The following is a 26,018-nucleotide window of genomic DNA, read 5'->3' as shown; positions in this document are numbered from 1 at the left end:
TGTGGCCATAGAGAGGCAGTCAGTAATCTAAATCTGCCCTGCTCCCTGTTTTAATATGGTCCACAAGCTAAGAATGGTTTTTGTATTTTTTTAATGATTTTATTAGCACCTACTAATAGCCTTGAGTTTGCCTCTTGACCTACAAAACCTGAAATATTTACCCTCTGGGCCTATAAAGAAAATGTTTGCAGACCCCTGCTCTATAAGAAAGCAGCCACTGATGGAAGTGGGGGTTGGGGAGGGAGTAGAAGGAACAAGTACCAACCTCCCCGTTATCTTGCCCTCTTCTCTCCTTTTTTAAATTGAAGTATAGCTGATTTACAATGTTGTATCAGTTTCAGCTGTACAGCAAAGTGATTCCATTATATATATTTTTTCTTTTTCAGATTCTTTCCCATTATGGGTTATTACAAAATACTGAGTGCTATATCCTTGTTGGTTATCTATTCTATATCTAGTATGTCTAGTATTGTATGTATGTTAATCCTAAACTCCTGATTTATCCCTCCACCCCCTTCCCCACTTTGGTAACCATAATTCATTTTCTATGTTTATGGGTCTGTTTCTGTTTTGTAAGTAAATTCACTTATATCATGTTTTTTCATATTCCACGTACCAGCAATATCATAATGTTTGTCTTTGTCTGACTTACTTCACTTAGCGTAATAATCTCTAGGCCCATCCATGTTGCTGCAAATGGCATTATTTCATTCTTTAGATGGCTGAGTAATATTCCACTATATATATACACACACAGACACACACGCGCTCACACACTCCACATACTCTTTATCCATTCATCTGTCTGCTGTCGTCTTCTGGTGCTACCTGCTGGCCAGACCAAAGGGAAGCTAAATGATGCCATCTGTTGAGGTTGCTCTTCCAAGGCATGGAACAAGGAAGGCAGAGAATTGCAGAGAGTGGATGGGGGCAGGCAGCTCATGGAGGATGGCCCGCCCACTCTCTGCCCCACTATCAACTGGGAGAACATCTCCAACCAGGGCAAAACTTTCAGAAAGTTCTAGAAAGACTCCTGGTTCCCCAGTGAAGGTGGTCAGAATCACACACCTTTAAACTGGGTGCATTTGACTCAGTTTCTCAAGCATTCCAGGAAATAGATTTGAGGACCAGAGAAGCAGGGGAACACATTGCCTCAGCACACCCCAAGGGAGCTCACTAGGAGAAGGAGTCCACAACGGGCTGCTCCCTGCCATCGCCCAGGCTAATTTAAGGCACTGACCACACTGACCACACTTTACCCTTTCCTCATTCCAGGCTCATGATCAGGAAATTTTCCGATATTTGGCCTGAATTTTTCTTTGCTCGGTTTTCACCCCCTGGATTTACAGCAATCCCGTGCTTCTTATTAAGTTGGGACTGACCGCTTCAGGCGAGTTAAGTAATGCCCAGATGTATGGCCACCGGAAAGATTAAAACCAGGTCTGTTTTCAAGTTTGCTGGAAGGCTTGCAGCCTTCAGAGAAATGATTTTCCTCCTTTTCCAGTAGTTCCTCCCTTTGACTGGCAATGACAGAAATGACAACCGAAGGACAAAAGCCAGACCCTGGCTGGCCCTGCAGACCGCTGTGTCCTGCAGAAGAGCCTGACCGGCCTGTGCTGCTCACAGCGCCGGGAAGCCGGTGGTCTTCTGTTCATTTTCTTTCAGGCAAACCTGTCATCCCTGGCCTTAAGCACCTTGACCTTGTAATCAAGCAGCATTCAGTGCTGAAACTGCACTGAACGAAGCTGTATGCCGTCCAGTAAGACACACTGAAGCCTTAAATGTTGTCAGATGTGCTGTTGATGTTGAACAGACATTTTTTTGCCCATTCCTGGCTACAATTTAGAATGGTTCCAAACATGTTTTAAACAAAGACCGAAAGAAGAGAGAAAAGAAATTACCATGTGTGAGTGTGTCTATGTGTGGGTATGTGTAGGGCAAGTTTCTAACTTATGCATTCATTTGTTTCATTTAAGGAGACGCATGAGTCACAATATTTACTATATATTTTGAGGTCTAAAAACTTAGTATTAATCTCTCACATCCCTCTAAGTTGAACTACCCTCAAAATTCCCAGCTTCTGACTAACTTCCAAGTAGCTGAGGCAGACAAACCAGAAGAGAAGATACAGCTGCTGCCTGCCCACCCCTCTTCCCACTCCCAAAAAAGGAAAGAAAGGCAGCCACAAAGCCCATGCACCGAGATGCTTTGAGCGATGGACCTCACAGACCTCCTGGCATGGTCTTCTTGTTTAGGAAGGAACAAGCGAGCATTGATGTAAAATTCCCGGTTTGCCAGGCTTTGTGGATGGGAAGATATTGATTCTCAAACTGAGGTAGAGTTGGGGAACCTGGAATTGGTACACTTCTCATGTGATAGTCTAAGTGTGTCAATTTCATATGAAAGAAAGGTATATATAAATGTCAGCTGAAATGGCAACCCACTCCAGTGTTCTTGCCTGGAGAATCCCAGGGACGGGGGAGCCTGGTGGGCTGCCGTCTATGGGGTTGCACAGAGTCGGACACGACTGAAGTGACTTAGCAGAATACACTGTGGTGGGGGGTTGCCAGAATGGTGGAGAATCTTTAAGCTTCGCAGAAGCATTCCTCCTGGGAAGTGAGGACCTGTGTCTTGAAACGCACCTTGTAGAGAGAGCCATGCAGGCAGGACACTCAGATCTGAGAGAAATAGTGGCGTCAACTCAGAGGCTCCCCCCAGGCTGTGAGTAAAGCCCACTGACCACTTGGAAGAATCTTCTGAGGCTCTTCTGGCCCCAAAGGGATGTTATTAATAAGCCCAGTAGCTACTGTCTTGAAATGACAAAACTTCTGCCTCCTCTCAGAAAATCAAGCAAAGGAACCTTGTTATGTACTTCTCTTTAAGAGTCATTTTTCATCCTCTTGATTCTAAACACACTTATTCTAAAGCTTACTTCAGCTCTTGCATAAAATGCTACCTGATGTATTGACAGAAATACAGCAAGGTATAGGATGTATAGATTACCCCAGCTGTCTTCTGTGCCACACAGAATGGGGACTTTGAATTCATTTGTGGAACTTCTAGAATTCAGAATACTGAGGGCTACAATCAGAACTAGCTGGCCTTGCCTTGGCCAGAACAGCTGTTGATAGCAGCTCACCTGGATGAAGGGCACACCTGGGTGACACAAGTACCGCAAGTCAGGCACAGTCCCGAGGGCCTTTCTTGCACTCACTCCTCCACTTCTCACCAACGCCCTCAAAATTAGAAACTGCTACTACTCCTTCTGTTTCACAAATGGAAAAATCAAGGCACAGAGGGGTGACTTGCCTAAATTCACACTGCTAATAAGGTGTTTCTTGATTTATTTTATTACTGACAAAGCATCCATTCCAGCTAGCCATGAAATCTGTTATTAATCAAGTAGTAGAAAGGACTGGGAGCCTGGAGGTAAAAGACCAATCAGGACACTATTCACAGGATGAGTGACAGCTGATCAAGGCCAAGGCAGTAGCCGAGGAGACAGTGGGGCAGGGCTGGACAGGAAGAGGCAAGAGGGAAGATGAGACAGAACATCCTCCAGACATGGTGGAAGCTGGGTGTGAAGGGGTGGCAGAGAGAGAGGAGGTGAGAATGACCTGTCTGGTCATTGCCTGTCTCGATGTCGGTGGTGCTCCATGGCATACTCAAGGCAGGGTGCCAAAGGAGGAGCAGGCTGGGGGAAAATTATTCAATATGTGATGTTTGGGGTTTTTTTTATACCTGTGATATGTTTACTTTACAACTAAGATTTGGTAATTGGATCGGAAGCTTATATGAGCCATGGGCAGACAGGTAGAAATTTGACCCATGAGACTAGGTGAGAGTAGGCGGGGTGAGCATTCTGCCTGGGGGTGAGTCTAGTAGAGGGGGCACACCGAGGGAACCCCCTTGCATCAAGTGTAGGCAGAGGGGAGGGGAAGAAGAGGCTGAAAAGGATATGAGAGAGTTAAGAAGGAGCAGGCAGAGCCAAGGTTTAGCCAAACCTTAGCGAAGCAGCTGTGGTGGAGTGTTGGGGGTCCCCAGACACCGTCATAGAAGCCAGGGGGAAAGGCGGAAATGAGGTTGCAGGACAGAGTGGAGGACGGGCGCTCCATGCTTGTAAAGTACAAATTATTGGATTCTTACTTGTCATCTTATATTCATTTCCATCTTTCTACAGGGCATTCCAAATTATCATTTTAATGACTTTACCTAAGGATTAATACATTGATAACATTGAATGAATGCCTTCTGTGAGACAAGTATCTTACTTCAGGGGCTTCCCAGGTGGCGCTAATGGTAAAGAACCTGCCTGCCAATGCAGGAGACATAAGAGATCGGGTTCAGTCCCTGGGTCGGGAAGATCCCCTGGAGGAGGGCTCGGGGACCCACTCCAGTATTCTTGCCCAGAGAATCCCATGGACAGAGGAGCCTGGAGGGCTACAGTCCATGGGGTCACCAGGAGTTGGACAGGACTGAAGCGACTTAGCATGCACGCATCTTACTTCAATATCTAATTGTAAGCCTTTTAAGAAATCCATAGAGCAGACAATATTATTATCTCTCTTCTTTTTAAAGATGAGAAAAGTAAGACTTAAGGACATGAAACAGTTTGTCCAAGCCCACAGCAGAGCTGGTGAGGGGCAGCCCCAAAATACAGTGTAAAGCCAGTCATTTTGTGCTTAAATCTCGCTCTATGATCTGTTGCCACAAAGAAACATGACCCATTCTCCTGGTGTTGCACATCTAGGTGGTTTTTGCCCCTTTTCCCTGCCTGGAACTTTGGATTTCTGCTGAGTTAATTATAATACTTCCTCAACAGCCAATTTTTCTTTTACCTCCATCTCATTGCACCTCATTTGTCAAGGAGTTGAGTGATCAGTGCACATACTACTGAGAGGGGGATGATTTACCAGGTCAGTTACCAGGAGTCCCCCCTAAAAAAGGGAAAAGAAAAGAGGCATTCATCCAGGAAGTCCACCTGGTTATATTCTGACATATAAATGCTTATCCCAAAGAACTTTAAAGGAAAATATTTAACCAATGATTGAAACGGTTTAATGCAGAAAACCATGCTGAACACAGCAGCAGTCCTTCCCAGCATTGTGAAGTCATTCCAGAATAGTTTTAGAGGTTTTTGTAAATACTTGGCCAAGAGAGATGAGAAACATTATGCTTAGCAAGACAGAGTTGAACCCACAAGAACTCAAGCAACCATTGATAAAGGTTGCAGAGCACATTTTTCATATCTGAATAAAACCCACCAGAAAATAACTTCAGAACACCAGCTCTTCAAGGTGGCATTCTGAAATTGATGCTGCCACTGTGAATGCTTTGTGGCAAGGAACTTGAAGTTTCTAGACTCTCCTAGCCTTTCAGCATTATCCTTCAAAGACCACTTACAGATCAGTGTTTTCAAACATGCTCGCGAGACCCCAACAGGAATACATGTTGGCCCAGTAAGTCCTTATGTGTGAATATGTGTGTATTCACTTCATACACTAATGCTCACACCCATGCATGTTTAACTGATACACATTTTTCACAAATCATACTTATCCTTACCATGTGCCATTAACTCAAATATTTTCTTTTCTATTAATTCAGATCCTAACACACAAAATTATTTCATGAGGGGTTGAAGAGTTGCAACCCCCAGTTTAGAAACCCTGTGCTAGAGGATCTAAGGGAAAGTGCTCCAACCAGATCTGCACAAGGAAGAAGCTGCAGTTGGTATAATAGAAAGTATATGAGCTTTGCACAGGGAACTATATTCAAAATCCTGTGATAGACCATAACAGAAAACAATATTTTAAAAGAAGGTGAAGTGAAAGTGAAAGTCACTCAGTCATGTCTGACTCTTTGCGACCAAGTGGAATGGTCCATGGAGTTCTTCAGGCCTCAGTAATGGAGTGGGTAGCCTTTCCCTTCTCCGGGGGATCTTCACAACCCAGGGATCGAACCCAAGTCTCCTGCATTGCCGGTGGATTCTTTACCAACTGAGCCACAAGAATGTAGATATGTGTATAACTGAGTTACATTGCTTTATAGTAGAAATTAATATAACATTGTAAATCAACTATACTTCATTTTTAAAATTAATAAATGCCATTAAATTTTTTTTTAGACAGACATGGTGGGGGCATCCAGTCACACCTCTCCAGTTTACAAGTTGTGTGCCTCTGGCCAAGTTAGTTGACCTCTCTGATTCCTTCCCCATAACCCCTTGGGACTGCTGGGAGAATGAAATGAGCAGACAGACAGAAAAGCAGCTAGCGCAGCACATAGCAGCACTGGATGCATTCATTCATCTAACACATATTTACTGAGCACCAGAAGCTGTGCTAAGGGCTGGGTATATAGCAGTTAAAAAAAACCACCTCTGCTTTCATGGAGCTGACATTCCAGACGACAGAGACAAATACTAAGCAAATAAACAGAGTCTTTGTCAGGGAGTGATAAGGGCTGTATTAGTTTCCTACTGTTGCTCTAACAAATTACCTCTAACTAAGTGGCTTAAGACTGCACAAATTTATTGTCTTATAGTTCTGGGGGTCAGAAGCCCAAAATGGGTCTCATTGGGCTAAGATGACAGCAAAGCCAGGGCAACACTCCTTCTGGAGGCTCTAGGAGAGAATCCATCTCCTCATCTTTTCCAGACTCCAGAAGCTGCCCGCTTATTGGGTTGTGGCCCCCTTTCCTCCCCAAAGCCAGCTACCATGGGTTGAGTCCTTCTCACATGGGATCACTCTGACTCTGCTTCTGTTTCTCCATCTCTTTCTCTGACCCTCCTGCCTCCCTCTGTTAAGGACCCCTATGAAACACATAAATAATAAGCAAAGCCATGTGGTTAGCTTGGGTCCATCCAGATGATCCAGGATCATGTCCCCAATCTAAGATCCTTAACGTAATTGTTGGGGCAATTCGAGCGCAGGTTGAAAAAGAATTTCCAGACACACAGCATTTCAGAAGGGACTGAGTTTACTAAGAACACAGAGCAGAGATAAAGGAGGCACTGCAAACACAGTGGGCTGACCTGACAGACCAAGAAGAGTTGACAGTTTTTGTGGGTTAATAGCCAATTTTTACAGCCTCAAGACAAAGAAAATTCCTGCTGGAAGGTTGGGGATTGGTTGGGGCACTATAGAGTGTTTACTAGAGTGGGCATCTTTGCCTAATTTGGAGTCAGGAGGCCTGTTAGTGATGATCAGGGGCTTTTGGCAACAAAGGGTCAATTACCTTGTTGACCTGGTTCTGGGCTCCACTTCTGTGGCCGTGGCACAGGGCTCGCACCTGTGGCTTTGGAGCAAGGACTCAACAGTAATCAAATCTGCAAAGTCCTTTTTTTGCCATGAAAGGGAACGTAGTTGCCAGTTCCAGAGGCTAAAATGTCATGTTTAGAAGTGGAGGCGAGCAGATTTCCTGGTGGTGAAGGGAAATCAGACAAAGTAAAGGGGACTTCTGCCTGTTGGTGGAGTCACCAGCCAGGGTTAATGATAAGAGCAAAGCTAAATAAATGTCCTTTTTTTCCTGTGTTTTTAGTGTTTGCAGTGGCAGAAGCCAGCTTCACTCAGCATGTCTAAGGAACTAGAACATTAGACTCCCTTTGTCACGTACTGTGAAAACTTTAGCCCTCAGAGATTCAGTCTTCTCAGATTTAGCCAGTCACCTACAACTCCAAAGGGGGCTGTGATTTGTGGTGATCCATAATGCTTGGTCATTTGTCCCTCAAGCCCAGGATTCTGGAGCCTCTTGTGGGGACAGCCATGGATCTGCGCCCCAGGACCCTTTCACTGGTCCAGCCCCATCCACGCTTCTATTCATTTTCCTGAATTTGTCCTCATTATTTCGTTCGTAAACTCGGGACACTAAGTGGGAAGAAAAAACTTGAGTGCAAGTTGAAAAGCTTGACCTGCAGTGTGAGGAGATGCCCGGAAGTGCAATGAGGGCAACAGGCTGAATGACTCCTCTGTGTCTGCACACCTGAGCTGCGCTATAGTCGCAGGTGTCTCCTGCGTGAGCATCAGGGTTCTCTGGGATGCGTCTCTTCTCCTCCATTGCCGAAACCCACACTTTGAACTAGAGAGTCACGTCCTGTGACAACTGTGTTGCTGGTGAAGTGTGGTTCATATGACTGAAGAAGCATGGAAAGTTCATGTCAGTGCAGGCCCTCGGTCTGGTTTCAGATGTAATCTTGATGCATTTGTTTTATTTCAGGGAAAACTCGATGCTTTGTGGGTCCTACTAAGGAAAGGCTACGATCGTGTGTCCGTGATGCGTCCACAGCCAGGAGACACGGTAGGCTTCGTTAACGGTGTCGCATACACGTGTTCTTTTTTCTCTTTCTCTCTCTCCCTCTGACTGTTGAGCTGCAATAAGTCCAGATATATGAATCCAGCTATCATTTCATGCTGTGACAAATCAGATACTAGTTTTCAAATTTCGGGTTCTACAAGACCTTGAGTTTCGACTTGCTTTCTGATAAGGATTTTGACCGAGACAGGTTAGATTAGCTTCCTAGGACTTGAGCTGCTGGGTTTCCAGGTACAGTGAGTGAATAAAGCAGGGATGCTCAGGCAGCTTCCGGAGAGAGGGCTGCTGCTCCTCGGCCACATTGGCCAGTGGTGACAAGCAGGACGCCAGGGCCACAAGGTGGAGCCAGGGAATAGGGACCATAGGAAAACTCCCCCATCGTCCAGCAGGTGTTGGGTTTGTCTGGTCCAGGATCACAGGAGGGTCTTCCACAGTGAGGATTTGCCCCGAAACTGTCAGGGCCAAGCTCAGAGTGTCTCTAACTGGAAGGAGATAGCAAGGGAGGAGGCCACAAAGGCCTTAGTCCTCATTTTGTAAATGAGGAAACAGAGGACAGGACAAGCTGAATAATAACAACGCTGGAAACAACCTCAGTTCTGCCGTAATCACGCCATTGCTAGCTCTTCTGGGAAGAGCTATTCTCTCTTTTATAAAATCTTCAAAGCAAAGCCTGGGACCAAATTCTCCCTCAACCACCTGCAACCTGCATCTTTCATCTGCTGCTCTGGGAATCAGACACACTAACCCAAAAGCAAGAGTGTCTAATTTGGGGCTCCTTTGAATCAGATAGAGTTGGGTCTGAATTTTGCTTCCTTCCTGCCTGGAAAACTCTAAGCAAGTCACTTGACCTCTCTGAACTCCATTCTTCATATTGTAAAGTGGTTGATAATAATTACTTCAGTGTGGCTGGCTGGAGACAGTAATGTTTGTAAAGCATTTGGCTTTATGTTTGAACACATTAAATAATAATGCTCAGTCAAACATTATTATGATTATTTACCTTGTGCTTTTCTGTCTGTGAAAGGTTGATGCAGAAATTCAAACTATATTGCTATTGATTATGTCAAATATACCTGTATCTTTACACTGCCCACTCTGCAGCACGGCACAACTAATAACACCCTAGAGCAGGGTCAGTCAGGCAGGTCACCCTCCCTTTGCACCTGGTGACAACAGGTGGCTTGTGGTTGAGAGGATTTGGTCTAAAGTTTCACAACCTGAGCAGACTGCTGCCAGCTAGCTGTTCCTGCTCCACGTTGTGGCAGGGACTGCAGGCAAGTATGATGTAAAAAAAAAAAACAAAAAAAAAACACCCAGGGCATATAAATGCTGGGCCAACTTGACCTTCTTGATCTCTAGGATTTGTTTTTTGTCTGGAAATCAACAAGAACACACTGCTAGAGCAGATTTTAAAGTACACACAGCTAACAGAAATGAGCCTAGGCCAACAGCTTTGTACTCAGCATGGTATCTGGCCTTGTAAGTTATACATATGGTTTCTGTGGAAAATTAAGAAACTTTTTAGCCTGCATGAAACGCATCTAACAGATTAAGAAAAAACAATAGGATAGGTAAACTCCTTGGGCTCAGCAGTACTATTTTTGTGATAGAACATGCTAGTCCATGAACAAGCCCATTTTTCTCAGAGCATTTGAAAAACATCTCCATTCTGATTTGTTAACATTCCATTCTTCACTGCCAGAAACAGATTTATAAACTGGGTCAACCAGAGAATCAAATGTAGGAAAGAGGAAGGATAAGAGAAATATTATGGTAGATAAGATGTAAGAACTAAAACTGTTTGAGGGCGAATGGCTGATTGGATAAATCTAACAAAAATGAGATGAAAATGGATGGAATCCTTCCTTCTAATGAATCACACCTAGTTTGAATCTCTTATTTACAAATTCTGAATAAAAGTCTGTGTCTTTCACATTTGAAGACCTTCTGTGTGCTTTTGAGAAATACAACCCCACCCTGAAATTTGATTCTCCAGTCACACAAAATGATAGATGGGGAGGACGGAAGGTCAGAGAGTTAGGATACATTTGTGACCATGCTCTCAGAGGTGTTGCAAAGTACAGTTGTCCAGCCTACTTTGAAATGGACATTCTTTACAGGAATCCTGCTGAAATTTTTAAGACACATGAGAGAGTAGATGCAGAGAACTGTGTCTTTGCAATCATGGTGATGGCCACAGACATCTAGTTGTACACGTGGAGATACACAAGAAAGATCATAGATTATGTAGGGAGGAAAATTCAAAGCTACTTTATGGCAACTCGGGAAAGAATTCTAGAAGAGAAGACTATACTGTAGCTTATTATTATGTGCTTATTCTGTTCTGTTTTCATAACTTCGACAGACTCACTACAGACCTGCCTTCTTTGCACAATGGATAACTCTGTAAGAATTCCTCAGCACGGATTTATGGGGCTGACCACATTTTCCATAAACTCAAAATGACTACATCCAGGCATGTGCTCATGAACAAGAGTCACAGGTTCTGAGTTTTTCCTTTAAAACAAAAACAAAAACAAACATCACCTAATTACATTCTCAGTTACATTCTGAATTGTTTCAAACACATGTTGATCTCACAGAAACCTGGCAGTTTTTCCTTCTCAGTTCCTGTCTGCTCTATCCTTCCCCAAATGAACCCACCCCAGCATTACAGACGTGGGCTCACCAGTAGAGCCTCGGAGGCTGCTGGAAACGCGGAGTGCCTCCAGCCTCCACCGCAGAGCAGAGGGCTGGGAGAGGCCTGAGCCCAGAGTCACATCCTTCCCTGGGACTGGTGCCCACTTCCCGGGAGCTGCCCAAGCCCTGGGTCAGGGAAGACATGAACGGGATGACAGCAGGAGCCGTGAGTGCTTTCTGCCTGCCGCCACCCGTCTTCCTCTCTCTGCCTGGGGTGGGCCCACTGTCCTATTGTGTTTGGGAGCCCACCAAGAGAGCCTGAGCCACCATAAAAGGGAAAGTACCGAAGAAGCCACGTAAGTAGCAAACCAGCAACACACTGGATCCTAAAATTTAATAAGTTCACTAAGCACATGGTGCTTGCATGCCAAGTTGCTTCAGTCATGTCGAGCTCTTTGCAACTCTGTGGACTGTAGCCCATCAGGCCCCTCTGTCCATGGGATTCTGCAGGCAAAAATACTGGAGTGGGTTGCCATGCCCTCCTCCAGGGCGTCTTCCCAACCCAGGGATTGAACCTGTTTCTCTTACATCTCCTGCATTGGCAGGCAGGTTCTTTACCACTAGCACCACCTGGGAAGCCCCAACCACCTGGTAACCTCTGCTTAAACCATCCCCTGGCTTCCAGTGTATAGCCACCACTTTGCTCTTTTGAAACCATGGATCTCAGCATGCCATCCCAAAGCTTCAGTCTTTCAAAGGCTAGGAAGAAGCCCCAAATCCTTAGCTTGATTTAGAAAGGCTGTCCTTGTCATTTCATCTACTTTTTCCCCCTGGTTCCCCTATCACTACATAGAGGCTCTAGCCACCTAGAATTGCTCCCCATTCCCTAAACATGCCAGAATCATTTGTGTCTCTGTGCCTTTGCAGTCTTAATTTCTCTGCCTGGGATGTCTTTCCCATCTTCTCTACCTGCTGAACTGTTACCTTGGTAAGATTGTTCATTGTCCCCATGGTACCCCTGTAAACACAAAATGTTGCTGTCCAGACCCAGGCTTTAAAGGGGGTTTTACCAAAGTAGAGAACATTCACAGAGACTTAGCAGGAAAGTCTGGAAATTAGAACCTGTGTCACATGAGCATTTGCCAGGATAGTCCCCAATTCTTCCTAAATGGGAGCCTCTCTGACTTCAGAAAATTTTACCATTCAAGGACAAATGGCAGAAGGAATTGGGAATGTTCAGTCTGAGGTAGAAGACTTAAAGGGAGCTGAGAGCTTTTTAACTTGGTCATCATGCTAAGCATTCTTTTTATAAACTATTAATATTTTCTCTCTGGGCCTCCCTGGTGGCTCAGATGGGAAAGAATCTGCCTGCAGTGGGGGAGACCCGGGTTTGATCCCTGAGTCGGGAAAATGCCCTGGAGAAGGGAATACAACCCACTCCAATATTCTTGCCTAGAGAATTCCATGGACAGAGGCGCCTGTCAGGCTACAGTCCATGGGGTCAGGTTGCAAAGAGTTGGACACAAGTGAGTAACTAACACTTTTATTTTCATAAATATTTTTCATCACTTACCTGTATTCAAGGAATAATCTTTTCATGCCACTTCATATCATTATATGATGTGATTTTAAATGCAAACTGTGACATTATATTTCAGCCTGCCTTCTCTTTTTAGAGTGTTCATTTCAAGTGTTTTACAGATGAAGCTATCTGTAATCAGTATACTTGTTGCCAGATCATTGTGCACATTCGTGAATGTTTTCTTAGAATTAAACATGTAGCTGTTTCATCGATCAGTCAAACAGCAGCAAAATTTTAAAGTTTTGACATGAATTGCCAGGTTGGGCTCATTATTCATTATTGCCTGAAACATTGTGTGAATTAACACGAGAGCCTGCCATCTATGAAAATTCCATCTCCCATTAACATTATTAATCTTATCTACTTGACGGATAATTTAATTTAATTTGTGTTTTCCGTTACTGAAGTGAAACTTCTTTCAAATAACTATTTTCCCTTTTGTGTATTGCCTATATATGCCTCTGTCCTACTTTTTATTGGATATTTTAGCTTTGATTTTTATATGGCCATTTGCTTAACTCATATTCATTCATTTATTAGCCAAATGTTTTGAAGATCCAGTGGTATACATTAAGTACATGATGCTTACTTCATGAAACTTAAAGTCTAATTGTGTGTGTGTGTGTGTGTGTGTGTGTGACATTACCTATAATTTTATAGTTAAATCTATGAATGTTTCTAATTTCTGCCTTTGGTGTCAAACTTAGTCTTCTCTAGTCCAAGAGGATGTAAATTTTCACAAAAATTTTCTCTTACTTCTACTCTGTCACTTTTAGTTTTTGATGGTGTTATGAGTTGGTACCTTTTCTGTATCTTCCTGGGTATTTTATGTAAATTTTGGAGAAGTGCCGTCAGAAGTTATCGTCTATATGTTATATCAAACCAGAAGCCCTGGAACATTAAAGCCTCTAAAGTACAGAATATGACTTCAGAGAAGACATGAATGAAGTTAAGCCACAGGTAGAAGTTACAGTAACACGTATTTCACCTTAAAAAACTGAAAGACGAGTTTCAACAACAAATGGGCTTCCACAGGCATCACTGGGGTTGCTCCATGTTACTAAACAAGGGTAAAACCAGTCAAACCACTGGGCCAGGACATAGTAAACAGTTCCTGCAGCAAATCACTAGTTCTCAAACTTGAGCACAGAATCACCTAGAAGTTTTGTTAAAACACAGGTTGCTGGATCCCACTGTCAGAGTTTCTAACTCAGCAGGTCTGGGGTGGGGCCTGGAAACTAGCATTTCTAACAAGCTTCCAGGTGATACTGATGCTACTGGTCTGGGGCCTACACTTTGGAACCAGTGAGATAAATGGAATTAGATGCCCATCAAGATCTCTCTAACCCTAATTGCTGGGGACTTCAAGTCAGCATCTCTGTGTTTATTTGACCACCAGTGACTACTTTCCTATGTTTCTCTGCAGAACACCTATTAGCCTAATTGGGGAGTAACTGCTCTAGCAGAAGTCTAAATATTAAATACCAACCAGTTGCAGAGAAATCTTGCCAGCTGCAGATGGTTTTGTTCCTAGATTGCTAGTTTCAAACACAGAAATGTAAGGGAGTTTCAGAGATCAGAGTTCACGGAATCCAGTGATTTTCAATCTGGTTGCATGTTGTAATCATCTGGGGAGTTTTAAGACCCTGGTGCCAGATTCTATTTAATTTTTCTGGGATGAAGTCTGGATACAGGAGTTTTAAAAGCTCCCCAGGTCATTTTAAGAAGCAACTAGGGTTGACAATCAGTGATTTGATCCAATTCTCTATTTCTTGTCCTGGGCAGCATCTTCTGTTTCCCTCATGGAACAATTTGAAGGCAACTCTCAACATCCCTTCAAAAACTCTATCCTGTGTTTCATAGGCATAAGGAAAATGGATGATTACAATCAGCAGACAATAAGCATAGATTCTTCCTGCTCCAGTATTGTTACTGCTTGGGTAAAGAGAAAGGAAAAGAAAAATAATAACTCTGCCTCCTGGGTCTTTCCCAGATGGAATTAAAGTATCAACGTGTCTAAACCCTCTCCAGGCATTTTTACCCCAGCTTTAACGTCCCAACTCCTGCACATGCTCTGGGAGGAGCCACTGGGGATGGATGTCGTCTTTGTTTTCAGCTTCTCAGTTTCTCTCCGACCTGGCATGGGGAGGCTGGTACATTCCATCGCTCCATCACTATCTGCAAAAACAAAATATGAGGCACACTCTGAACTTGTTTTGCAAGACTGAGCCTCATTGCAATCAGAAGAGACCCAGGAAACACACATGTAGATACAGATGTACGTAAACAACATATGATACTCCTCTGAAGGGCAGCCTCGGAGGTTGTGAAATCCTCTCCCTGGGCTCCCCAGGGCTGCCGTCTGCACAGCTGTTTCCAGCAAGGGAGCTGGGCCAGTCACTTGGGCCCCATGCCTTCCTACTGTTGCAGAGGCAAGAATGATCTGGGCAGGTTATCTCCAGGGACAGAGTGTCCTCAGCCCAGTCCTTCGAAAGCAGACGAGCCTCCTGCAACATAAGCAGACTCGAAGTGTGCACACTCTGTTTCTTGCTTTCTCTTTTCTCCCTCTCCATGTACTTGCATGACCTCCTCCTCCTCCTTCCATCGTCATCTTGGCTACCTTCCCTCAAACATTCTCTCATCAAATTTCATCTACTGTGCTCCCACCTAGGAACCCATCCCTGGGCTGGGCCCTGGGGATGTCAGTTAGAATAGGACTTAATTCTAACTTCCTGGAGTTCAGGGCATGATTTGAAAGAGTAAAGCATTGTATTAATTATAGATGGTAGAAGCTGGAGTCAAGATTGCTGGGAGAAATATCAATAACCTCAGATATGCAGATGACACCACCCTTATGGCAGAAAATGAAGAAGAACTAAAGAGCCTCTTTGTTGAGGTCCTTTAATGGACCGGAACCTGGTGGTCTGGAGTCAACTGATAAGAAAGTAAAGGAGAGAGAAAGAGGCTGATATTCCTTGGTTTACGCAGAAAGCCAATAAAGCCCCTGATACGGGGCTTGCTCTGTTCATGAAGGCCTCAGGCGCCCTCTTGATGGGGTGGAGGCACAGAGCACCTTCTTGAGAGGGTCTCAGAAGCCTGGGCAGGAAAGTGAACCCAGAGGGCCTCTCCACTCCAAGGGATCAGCCTGAAAGAGAGAGAGAGGGAGAGAGAGAAAGACAGAAAGCAAGACACGGAGACCAAAGCTCTGATGGAGCAAAGGTGTTTTATTCAACATTGTGTAGGTATTTATACTGTCTTACAAGATAGCTATTTTCAGCAGAGATAAAATCAAAACTTACAAGTTATCAAGGAAACATGAGGTCATCCATATGAAAGAGAGAGGGTTGTAAATAATCACTTTTACCATATGGTTCATAAAAAGGAATAGGGTACTTATCACCATATAGAAAAACTAATGAAGGAAATGCCTGGATTCCTCAGCCCCCAGAAGAGGCTTTCCTCTCCTCTTAATTCCTGAATATTCAGGAATTAATAAGGAACAGAGAATTCCTGACAGATCCAAAACAGCACACAGGAAGCCTCCTGTTAAGTGCTTCCTGACACCTCTTGATGAAAGTGAAAGAGAAGAGTGAAAAAGTTGGCTTAAAGCTCAACAATCAGAAAACTAAGATCATGGCATCCGGTCCCATCACTTCATGGCAAATAAATGGTTAAACAGTGGAAACAGGGGCTGACTTTATTTTTCTGGGCTCCAAAATCACTGCAGATGGTGACTGCAGCCATGAAATTAAAAAACGTTTACTCCTTGGAAGGTAAGTTATCACCAACCTAGACAGCATACTAAAAAGCAGAGACATTACTTTGCCAACAAAGGTCCATCTAGTCAAGGTTATGGTTTTTCCAGTAGTCATGTATGGATATGAGAGTTGGACTATTAAGAAAGCTGAGTGCCAAAGAATTGATGCTTTTGAACTGTGATGTTGGAGAAGATTCTTGAGAGTCCCTTGGACTGCAAGGAGATCCAACCAGTCCATTCTAAAGGAGATCAGTCCTGGGTGTTCATTGGAAGGACTGATGTTGAAGCTGAAACTCCAATACTTTGGCCACCTGATGCGAAGAGCTGACTCATTTGAAAAGACCCTGATGCTGGGAAAGATTGAAGGCAGGAGGAGAAGGGGACGACAGAGGATGAGATGGCTGGATGGCATCACTGACTCGATGGACGTGAGTCTGAGTGAGCTCCAGGAGTTGGTGATGGACAGGGAGGCCTGGCGTGCTGTGGTTCATGGGGTCGCAAAGAGTCAGATACAACTGAGCAACTGAACTGAACTGAACTGAACTGATAGAAGCACAGCGGCTTCCCAGGTGGAACTAGTGGTAAAGAACCCACCTACCAGGACAGGAGATATAAGAGACATGGGTTCATTCCTTGGGTTGGGAAGATACCCTGGAGGAGGGCATGGCAACCCACTCCAGTGTTCGTGCCTGGAGAATCCCATGAACAGAGGAACCTGGCGGGGTATAGTCCATAGGGTCACAAAGAGTCAGACGCAACTGAAGCGGCTCAGCACACATGCACACAAAGAAGCACAGATCCATTCACAAGGAGGGGAAGAACTATTATCCCCATTGTATAGAGCAGAAACTGAGACTCGGAGGGAGGCTAGACACACAGCTGGGAAGGGGCAGATCTGGGGCTTGGACTGTCAGACTTGAAGTCCACACTGGGATTCCTCAAATCGTTTATGCATTCAGTAGATACTTGTTGAATAATATAGAAACCTTAAAGTTTCTATATATTCCAAAATGTAAGAGTTTCTATATAGTCCTTTTTTATTAAAAGGTTAATGTCTATTTTCTTGTTATTATACAGATTAGCTAAGTCTAGATTAAGATACTGATACCAATGTCTTATTAGTAGTATAAGTGAGAAAGGGATATTTTAAAAATTTTTAAATATTTAATATTTTTAAAATATTTATTTTTTAAATAAATATTTTTAAAATATATATACTTATCAAACACTTCCTGTGAGATGAGCACTGAGTTTGTGCTGGTTGTTCACCAATTAATAAGCTGTGTCCTGTCCCTTGAGAAGCAGGAACCAACAGTCAAGGCCCCAAACACCAGTGTGATGGCTCTGTAATGGATGTGAGAGGTTGGGGGCAAGGGAAGGAGTACACCCAGGAAGGGCATTTCACCAGCCTTGGAACTAAACTGGCTTCTAGAAGTGGCGTTGAGGCTAAGATCAGAGCGGAGTTGTGGAAGGAGGCTCTTCTGTGGGAAGGAATCTTGAGCAAGAATCTGGGGGTGGCCTGTGGCTTCTTTGGGAGACTTGAGGAGTGGGGTTTGGTGGAGGACAGTGCAAGGAGTGGAGGGAGGGGGTGGAGGGGTGCTGGTCATGGAGCCCACTCTGGGGACCGTGGAGAACCACTGCCAAGTGTTTTAGGCATAGTTGTGTTCACATTGTGTTTCAGGAAAGTCACACTGGCTGCAGTGTAGACACGGTGGCAGCCTGACCAGAGGCAGTGGTGGGAGGAAGAAAGAGGCTGGATTTAGGAGATGCTGAAGAAACAGAATGCCTGGATTTGGCAACTGGCTGGTGTGGAGGATGAGAGAGCGGGTTGTCAGGGAGGACCTCCAGGTTTTGGTCTGAGCCAACTGTGACATCATTCACCAGGATAAGGGTGCAAGACGAGCTTTGGGAGGGAAGAGGAGGACTTAGCTTTTAAACTTACAGAACTGAGTGTAAGTACCACCAGCTTATTACACTTCAGGAATGCTCACTCTCAGAGTTATATACGTTCAGGGTGTGCACCTACAGGACCTGAGAGTGGAAGGTGTGCCCTGGATGCCCCCCCTTACATCACCCGACCTGTCAGGAGGCAGTTTTTCTCTAGTGAGAGTTCTGGGCAGGAGGCAGAGACTTAAGCATCCCCACCATGACGACTGAGACCAATGTGAATAGATGCAGAGCCAGGGAGAGGGTGGAGAGAGAGAAGGGAAATGGCTTGAGTGCTGAACACCCAGGGTCACATCCTTTGAGCTGGGGCGGGGAAAGAAAAAGGAGAACAAGAGGGAAACGAAGAAGGACCAGCCAAAGAAAGAGCAGGCGTGACAGAATTTGGGTCATGGAAGCCAAGGGAGGATGGTTCATCACGGAGGAGGCTGGGGCCAACAGCATCAAGTACGGGAAATTTAGATGCAAGCTGACCGGTCCATTAATTACAGCAGTGAGAAGGTCCTGGAGGTCTTAGTGACGTGAATTCAGTGCAGTGATGGGGGCAGGAGTGAGGCTTAGTGGAAAATGGGAAGGGAGAACCAAAGCAGTGGCTGGAGGAGAGCTGGACTTGAAAGAGCCTCTTTGTTTGATCAGGATGAAGGACTTAAGAAAGATGAAGGGCTCATGATGGAAGACCAGGAGGGGCTGAGCCTGAAGAGCTCACTGTTAGAGGGCAAGGGCCCTGAGGAAGTAGAAGACCTAGTGGCCAGGATATGCCTCTCTTCCTTAGTGACCTCAGTGGCAGAGTCCAGGATGTGCTCTCCCCCATTCAGCGGCCTCTGTCTTCCCTGATAGGCCAGCCAAGCAGGGCATGTAGACGTAGACCAAGGAGAGGATGAGGAGGAAACCAGCCACACCTTCCGAATTCTACCTCTCCCATGCGTCTGCACTTTCTGCAGTTCCAGGGTGGGTATCTCTTCTTCATGCAAAATAAAAGTGAAGTCACTCAGTCATGTCCAACTCTTTGCGACCCCATGGACTATAGCCTACCACGCTCCTTCGTCCGTGGATTTTCCAAGCAAGAGTACTGGAGTGGGTTGCCATTTCCTTCTCGAGAGTCTTCATGCAAGAAACATGGGAATTTGGGATGCCATGTTGCAAGCAATTTCACTTCAAAACTCCACCTGCAAGAGAGCCCATTGTTGGATCCCTAGAATATATTGCTGTATGTTTTGTTTCTCAGTGGCAGAATGGAAATAATGATCTTCTCTACCCATGGCACCTAAAGGGCAGTGCTGACTGCATTGGGGTATTTTGTTTTGTTAGTGGAGGCCTCCCGCTTCTTTCGTTAGTGGGGGCCTCCTACTTCTCCAATAAATTAATCCCATAATATCTGTCAATTACCAATTACTAGTTTTATACTAGGTTATAATCAGCTACATAAGTGAGATACTTGTCATGTATCAATATTGTGGCAGAGCCCTGCATTTCATAGACAAAGCCATCAACAAATGTCCTTGGTCAGGATTAGGTTAAACCAACAATTCTGGAGTTAGTCTCTCACTCTTACTATGTACTAGCAGGGTCACTTTTCAGGCCACTGTGCTCTTTGAAATCATGTCCATTTTCCAAAGAATTGTTTACTGGGAATGCATACACCTGGATGTGCAGGCTGTGCCCTGTGACAGAGGACCACCCTGAACATCACTGGTCAAGCTCCCTGAGACAGGCCTGCATCCCAGCTCAGAGAGGAGTGTCTCTTCCTGACTCACACAAAAGCACCATGTGGGCTACTGATGGCCCCCATCATATGAAAATAGAAAGCAACTCATTTCTTCCCAAGGACTGCTTTAGATACTATTGCTCAGTCCAGTGGGTTCCCCCAACTTTATCATTCCCAGTAACATCCTTCTCACCATTTCTTGTACTCACCAAGAAAGCATTTACATACTTAATAGAGTTTTTACCCTATATTATCTTTTTTCTTTATTCACTTGTGACCATGCATGTATATAACTTAATGTCTGATTCTTTCATTTAATTTTATCCCTATTAACATAAGGGGGAAACAATTTTTCAAATTGCTAGGCAATTAAAATCACTAAAACCGCTGCTCTATATGCGCTGATAAGACATTCTTTCCTGAATACTGGCAATTTTAAAACACATGGGCATCTATGTAAAGACATGAACATCCCCATTTGAACAGCTTGCTGGTGAAACAGCAGATCCAAGTAACAAAAATACCAGCACATTCTAAGACACATCCCAAAAACGTGGTGAAAATGGATAACTTGGGCAAGTCCCAGCGTCCGCAATACACACAATTGGTTGGTTAACATTCTGTAGAAAGTTCACCTGACCCTGAGGCTCTTATCAGTCATTTCCTGTCTGCCGAGTAACATTTTGCGTTTTAACCTCCTCACTTCAGTTTTCCTCTGAATTTGCTTCATTGCATCTCTTGTAAATGCCTCTGTTCTGACAACACTGATTGGTGAAAATAAAATGAACGGGCAAACCTGCGAGCAGGAAATGTTTACCCAACTTTCTAAGTGTGATCTTTTTCAGCAGATATTACTGAGGTGCTGGGAAGGGCTCTGGGGAAAAGGCAAACAAGTGTGAGACCTCAAAGAACAGATGGCTAAGGTTGAGGAGACAGAACAGATGGTGGTCAAGGCCAAGAGAGCTGAAGGGAATGAGAGCCACAGAGGAAGGAAAATCACCCGAGAGGATGGGAGACCTTCTCCTGGACTGGTAGGACTTGAAATGGGCTTTGGAGGAAAGTTGGGACTTGGGCAGACAGGAAGTAGGAAGGTCGGGGTAGCAGGTTTCCAGGACAAGCTTGCAGCCCATTATTGCCCATGGCCAACTTGCAGAGAGAGAGGAGACACCTCAGGACGGGATACAGAGGATGAGCGTACCTCCTGAGGCTGGAGGGGGAACAAGGGCGAGATGTTACCACCCTGATGACAGGGACTGAAAAATTTACACTATCACCATTTTGAGCTAGTCTTAAATATTAGGATAAATATTAGAGTGCCAAATTACATTGTATTTCAAGACATTTGATTTCAGGCACAGTTTCTCAAAAGTTTTGCAAAGCTCTGGTTTGACAAGATATTGATACAGTTTTTAATTGTTTTTAATGTATGTAGAAAACTTGGCCATAGGCATCTTTGTCTTGCAGAACAGCCGGGTTAAAATCATTCTACCAAAGCTCAAGTACGCAAAGGATCCAATGTGTTGGTAAATAGTTAATAGGCTAATAATTAATGATATTGGTTTGTCAGGATGAAACAAAATGACAAGTGTAAATAATTCAAACAGATGGGAGTTCATTTTCTTCCCTTCTTTACCCTGAAAACTACAATTGATTTCAAAGAAGTTAGATCTCTGCACACCAGAAGAACTTCTCAGAATTCCTCTCTCATATTTAAATCAGCAGTGACTAGAAGAATCAAATTACTGTATTAATGTCTCTCTCATATTTAAATCAGCAGTGACTAGAAGAATCAAATTACTGTATTAATGTCTTTATGTAAAGGTCAATTCCTTCTTGCACAATAGACAACAGGCTTTATATAATGCTTTTTTCTTAGTCCCTCTGCTCTTCAATTCACAGAACCGCTGAAAAAGTAGACGTTTCTATTTTAAAGTGGGGGAAAAGAAGTTTGCATAGAATCTATTGGTTTTTACTTTTAGTAAACAGGGATCTTCAAAATTTCTATCAGTGTCTGACACCAAGATGTAAAGTCCCCAATAGATCTGGAGAGAAAGTCCAATTCGCTGGCCACTGACTTCTGACCTTTCATAAACTTTTGTAAGACTAGATCATTTAAGAAAAAAAAAAAGCAAATTATAGGAAATGTTCCTAGAGGGTGTGATTTATTTTGGCTGAGCCCCTTCCCTGGATGTTTGAATTCTCAGTAGTATTTATTCAATTCTCACCCTTGGAAATCTTTCCTTCACTGTCTCATTGGAGAGGAACATGAGTACTTAGAATTCTTGGCTTACCCGCCTGATTTTAGAAAAGAAAAAGTTCAAGACATCCTCTGTCCACAGCAAAAACCAAACTGTACCTGAAACTTGCAAAGTTAACTTTTTTTGGAGAAGTTAAACCCAAAGTTGATGCTGCAAAACATACCATCTTGAGATTTTTTTTTTTTTTGAACTAACTTCCTGCTCCCAGTGGGAGGTCTCTTAAATAAATAATTGTGAAGGTATCTGATGTGGCTGAGGTCTCTCCCTCCCCTTTCAATCCCCCATAACCTAACCCCTCCTTTTTCCACACCCATACATATTTCCATACTCATCAGCATCATCATTTTATTGCTTAGCTGATGACTTTCACCTTTGAATTGCCTCATCTACCAAACAGCTGCAGCAACAGGTCAAGTCCTGGTATCAAGTTGCAGATAGCAAACAGAAGAGAATTTGGGGGTTGAAGAAGGCAGGGCTGGGTAATAGAGACACCCCTGTCGAAATTCTCTGATCTCATTTTTTTTTTTTTTCCTGACAAAGAGAGTCAGGACTAAGGGAAATTGGGCTTGGTTCTAGGGTCAAAATCTCATCCAAGTGTATAATATAACATTGTAGGAAGTTTTCTGCTTTGCTCAAGTGTGATGTTTGTGTCTAGCCACTTGGCAACTATGGGCCTTTTCTTCCAGCTGAGGGCATTGGAAAAGATCATCTCTAGTGAATGGTCTCTACCTCTGCCATAGGCCTCAATTAAGATTTATTTAACCCAGTTTGGTGGGGAGTTGTATTCTGGTCCAAAAGTGTTCAGTTGAATCTTAGGTGGCAGAATCTGACCTAGGGGATATTCTTCCAGAATTCACAGGCTGCTCTAGACACACACACTCACACACACACACACACCCCTTCTCCCAGTATCTCCATTAACCACCTCACCTCAACCTGACTCTGAGTCTCAGGAATGGGTTGGAGGTTCCTCATGATCTCAGTCCCTTCATTTTCAAGATAAGGAAACTGATGTTTAGCAAGCTGATGGGGACACCTCCAAACACTCCCAAGTACATTTTCTCAGATGCTCCCCATTCCTGCTTTACTTATCTCCTATTCTCATATTAATAAGATGAATGCTCTCATACTAAGATCCCTGCTTCATTCACAGTTACAAAGGGACTTATTGGAAGTGGCAGGACCAGACCCCTCCAGCTGTTTAGACACCCTGGCTCTCCTGAGTTCTCTCCCCAGGCCAGGAGAAGAGGGTGGGGCTCATGATTGGGCTTAATCCCTTGAAGAAAAGGTAAACCAGACAGAATTTTGGAACGTAGAGCTGCTCCCTGTGACCCAAACCCCTCCTTTCCTGTCCACTTACCTTTGCCCACCTCCCAACGCTGTTCCATTTTTATACCCTGCCCACGATGGCATACCCACTGCTTGCCTCCCTTAGTGACCTGCCCTGCTTTCCATGTGCTTAAGTTCCCAAGTTACTTCATATTTTCTCTTGCTGATTCCACCTCTGCCTGCCTCTCTATCACCAACACTGTGTCTAAGACAGAGTGCACCCATGCACTGGTCTTGAGCTCTGACCCTACAGCAGGTACCATGCTAGGCAATGGGGATTTACATGAATGAGGCCAATCCCTGCCTTTGTGGGATGTACATCAGAGCAGTCAAAAAAGCACTAAATTAGAACTTGCTGTTATGAGTGGTATGGAACTGTGGGGACCATCTGAAGTTTCATGGCAGCATAGAACACAGAGATTTAATCCAGGCTGGGGGACGAGGGAAGACTTTGAAAAGACACCGTTGGACTGAGATTTAAAGGATGAGCTCTCCTGGTGAAGTGAGGGAAAGGCATTTGGATGGAAGAAACAGCATGTATGAAGGCCCAAATGGGAGACGAGCTGAAAGAGGAGGCCCAGGCTGACACCGGAGGGGGAGGGGAGAGCAGTCACACTCCACCTCCCAGCTCTGCCTTCTCCACCCTTAGAGCTGCTCACATCTTTCGGGTGCCCAGCCCTCCGAGGCTCTCCCCTGACTCCTGCTCATTGTCTGGTCCTTCCTTCTTCCTGTGCTCACAGCTGCTGCCTCAAAATTTCACACCATTTTAATTTAAAGGCAGTACTGATATTTCACTCCCTGAGGAAGCAGTAACTGATTTGAGGAAAGGGACATTTCCTTTCCTTTCCCTCACAGCACTGAGAATATGGTTCAATTTGTTTTCTTGTTCTAGGAAGACTTTTTCTGTGACCCCCAGGTCACAGCTATTTGTAAACTTTTATAAGATTCCCTCCATAGGTACCTGCATTTCAGTAGTGGCCAAAGATGTCTCAAAAAAAAAAATCCTCAGCTTTAATAAAGAGGGAGAGTTCACATGTTCTTGTAGGGGCATCTTCAGGTAAAATGAGGCTGACTGAGCATTGCATTTATTCAGTTATATTCACACATGCACCTGTGTGTACACACATATCACTCACCTCACTACACCAACAGTTTGCACGTGTGCTCAGGCATGTCCAACTCTTTGTGACCCTATGGATTGCAGCCCACCAGTCTCCTCTGCCCATGGAATTCTCCAGGCAAGAATACTGGAGGAGGGTGCCATTTCCTGCTCTGGGGGATTTTCCCTACCTGGGGATCTAACCCACATCTCTTGCATCTCCTGCATTGGCAGGCAGTTTCCTTACCACTACGCCACCTGATTAAGCATTATTAAAACATTAAACTTTCATTATAATTGCTGTTCATACTTTCTGTCATTGCCATTTATTAATAACTTTGACTTTTCCTTTAAATTTTTTGAAAATAGAAAATCTGAGAGGAAAACGACTCTGACTTTACTCGTCTTACTTTATAAATTCATTCTTGTGATATTTGTTTAACGTTTAGTATTTTTCCATTTTTTCTTTTGGCTAAGACCATCGAGAGCAGAGCTAGGTTCAGAATCCATAGTAATGGCAGAGTTAGCTTCAGGGGTGCTCACTCCTCTAGCCTTCAGCACCTGTGTGCTTTCCTGTATCCCCCCAACATCTGGATTGGGTCACCCCATTGACTGGGTGGCCCTAAGCAGCTGACACCCAGTCACTGGCCTCAATCCCCAGTGTACCTACTTTCCAAGGCCTCTGTGACTCCAACTCGAATATAAGCTCTAAATAGGAGTAAATCGTGTGTAAGCTTTTCCACATTCTCCTACTGCTCACTCAAGGTGATTTGTAATGGGAAACTCTTGAATGTCACAGAGTCTGGAAAATTGAACATCATAACAGACATCCATGCCCCTTACTGGGATCATTAATCAAAGTGGGTCCACTGGAAAGTCCACTGTGGAATCCTCCCTTCTTTTTTTCTAACAGGGGAAGTAGTTCTGACCAAGCAGGCCTGGACTTCTTAAGCATGGAGGTAGAGAGAAATGGAAAGAAGAGGGAATATTTTCCAGTTGGTGGTGGAAACATACTTACCAAAATTTATGAAGCCACGGCCTCGATGCTCCACCATGTCCATAGGCCCAGGGGATGTATGGTCCTCCAGAGATGGCCAAGGCAGCTGTAGAACTGAAGTTACCTTCTGTGCTGGTAGACAGGAAGCATCCCTCCAGACCAGGAATAAGTACAGACCTCCTGTAGCCCATGGTCCCCACTGTACCCCATCAGCTGCCCTGGCTTGTTCTGCACTACATCCTCCGCTGGTGGCCTAAAGCTGAAAATGTGTTTGCTAATGATTCACAACAGAACCTCCTAGCAAAAAACTAGGGTTACGAGCAGTTCACATCACACATACCAGCAACCCACGTGACTACATCACACACAAGGTCACTAATAAGCAACACAGATG

General features: G+C 44.3%; 1 protein-coding gene and 1 long non-coding RNA gene across 2 annotated transcripts in view; one reads left to right on the top strand and one right to left on the bottom strand.

Moving 5' to 3' along the window:
* Positions 1-26,018, top strand: part of ANTXR1 (ANTXR cell adhesion molecule 1) — a 265,829-nt gene that overhangs the window by 193,616 nt on the left and 46,195 nt on the right. Inside the window, exon 17 of the mRNA XM_069582959.1 lies at positions 8,218-8,298. Coding sequence (XP_069439060.1) covers positions 8,218-8,298 — 81 coding nt within the window. The remainder of the gene's footprint in view (positions 1-8,217; positions 8,299-26,018) is intronic.
* The window catches only part of LOC138436790 (uncharacterized), a 136,352-nt gene continuing 124,515 nt past the window's right edge, over positions 14,182-26,018 (bottom strand). The window contains exon 4 of the long non-coding RNA XR_011255607.1: positions 14,182-14,713. This is a non-coding gene — a long non-coding RNA (uncharacterized lncRNA). The remainder of the gene's footprint in view (positions 14,714-26,018) is intronic.

The sequence above is a fragment of the Ovis canadensis genome, chromosome 3 (genome assembly GCF_042477335.2).
Source record: "Ovis canadensis isolate MfBH-ARS-UI-01 breed Bighorn chromosome 3, ARS-UI_OviCan_v2, whole genome shotgun sequence".
Taxonomy (NCBI): Eukaryota; Metazoa; Chordata; class Mammalia; order Artiodactyla; family Bovidae; genus Ovis; species Ovis canadensis.
This window is presented reverse-complemented; position numbering and strand designations above follow the sequence as displayed.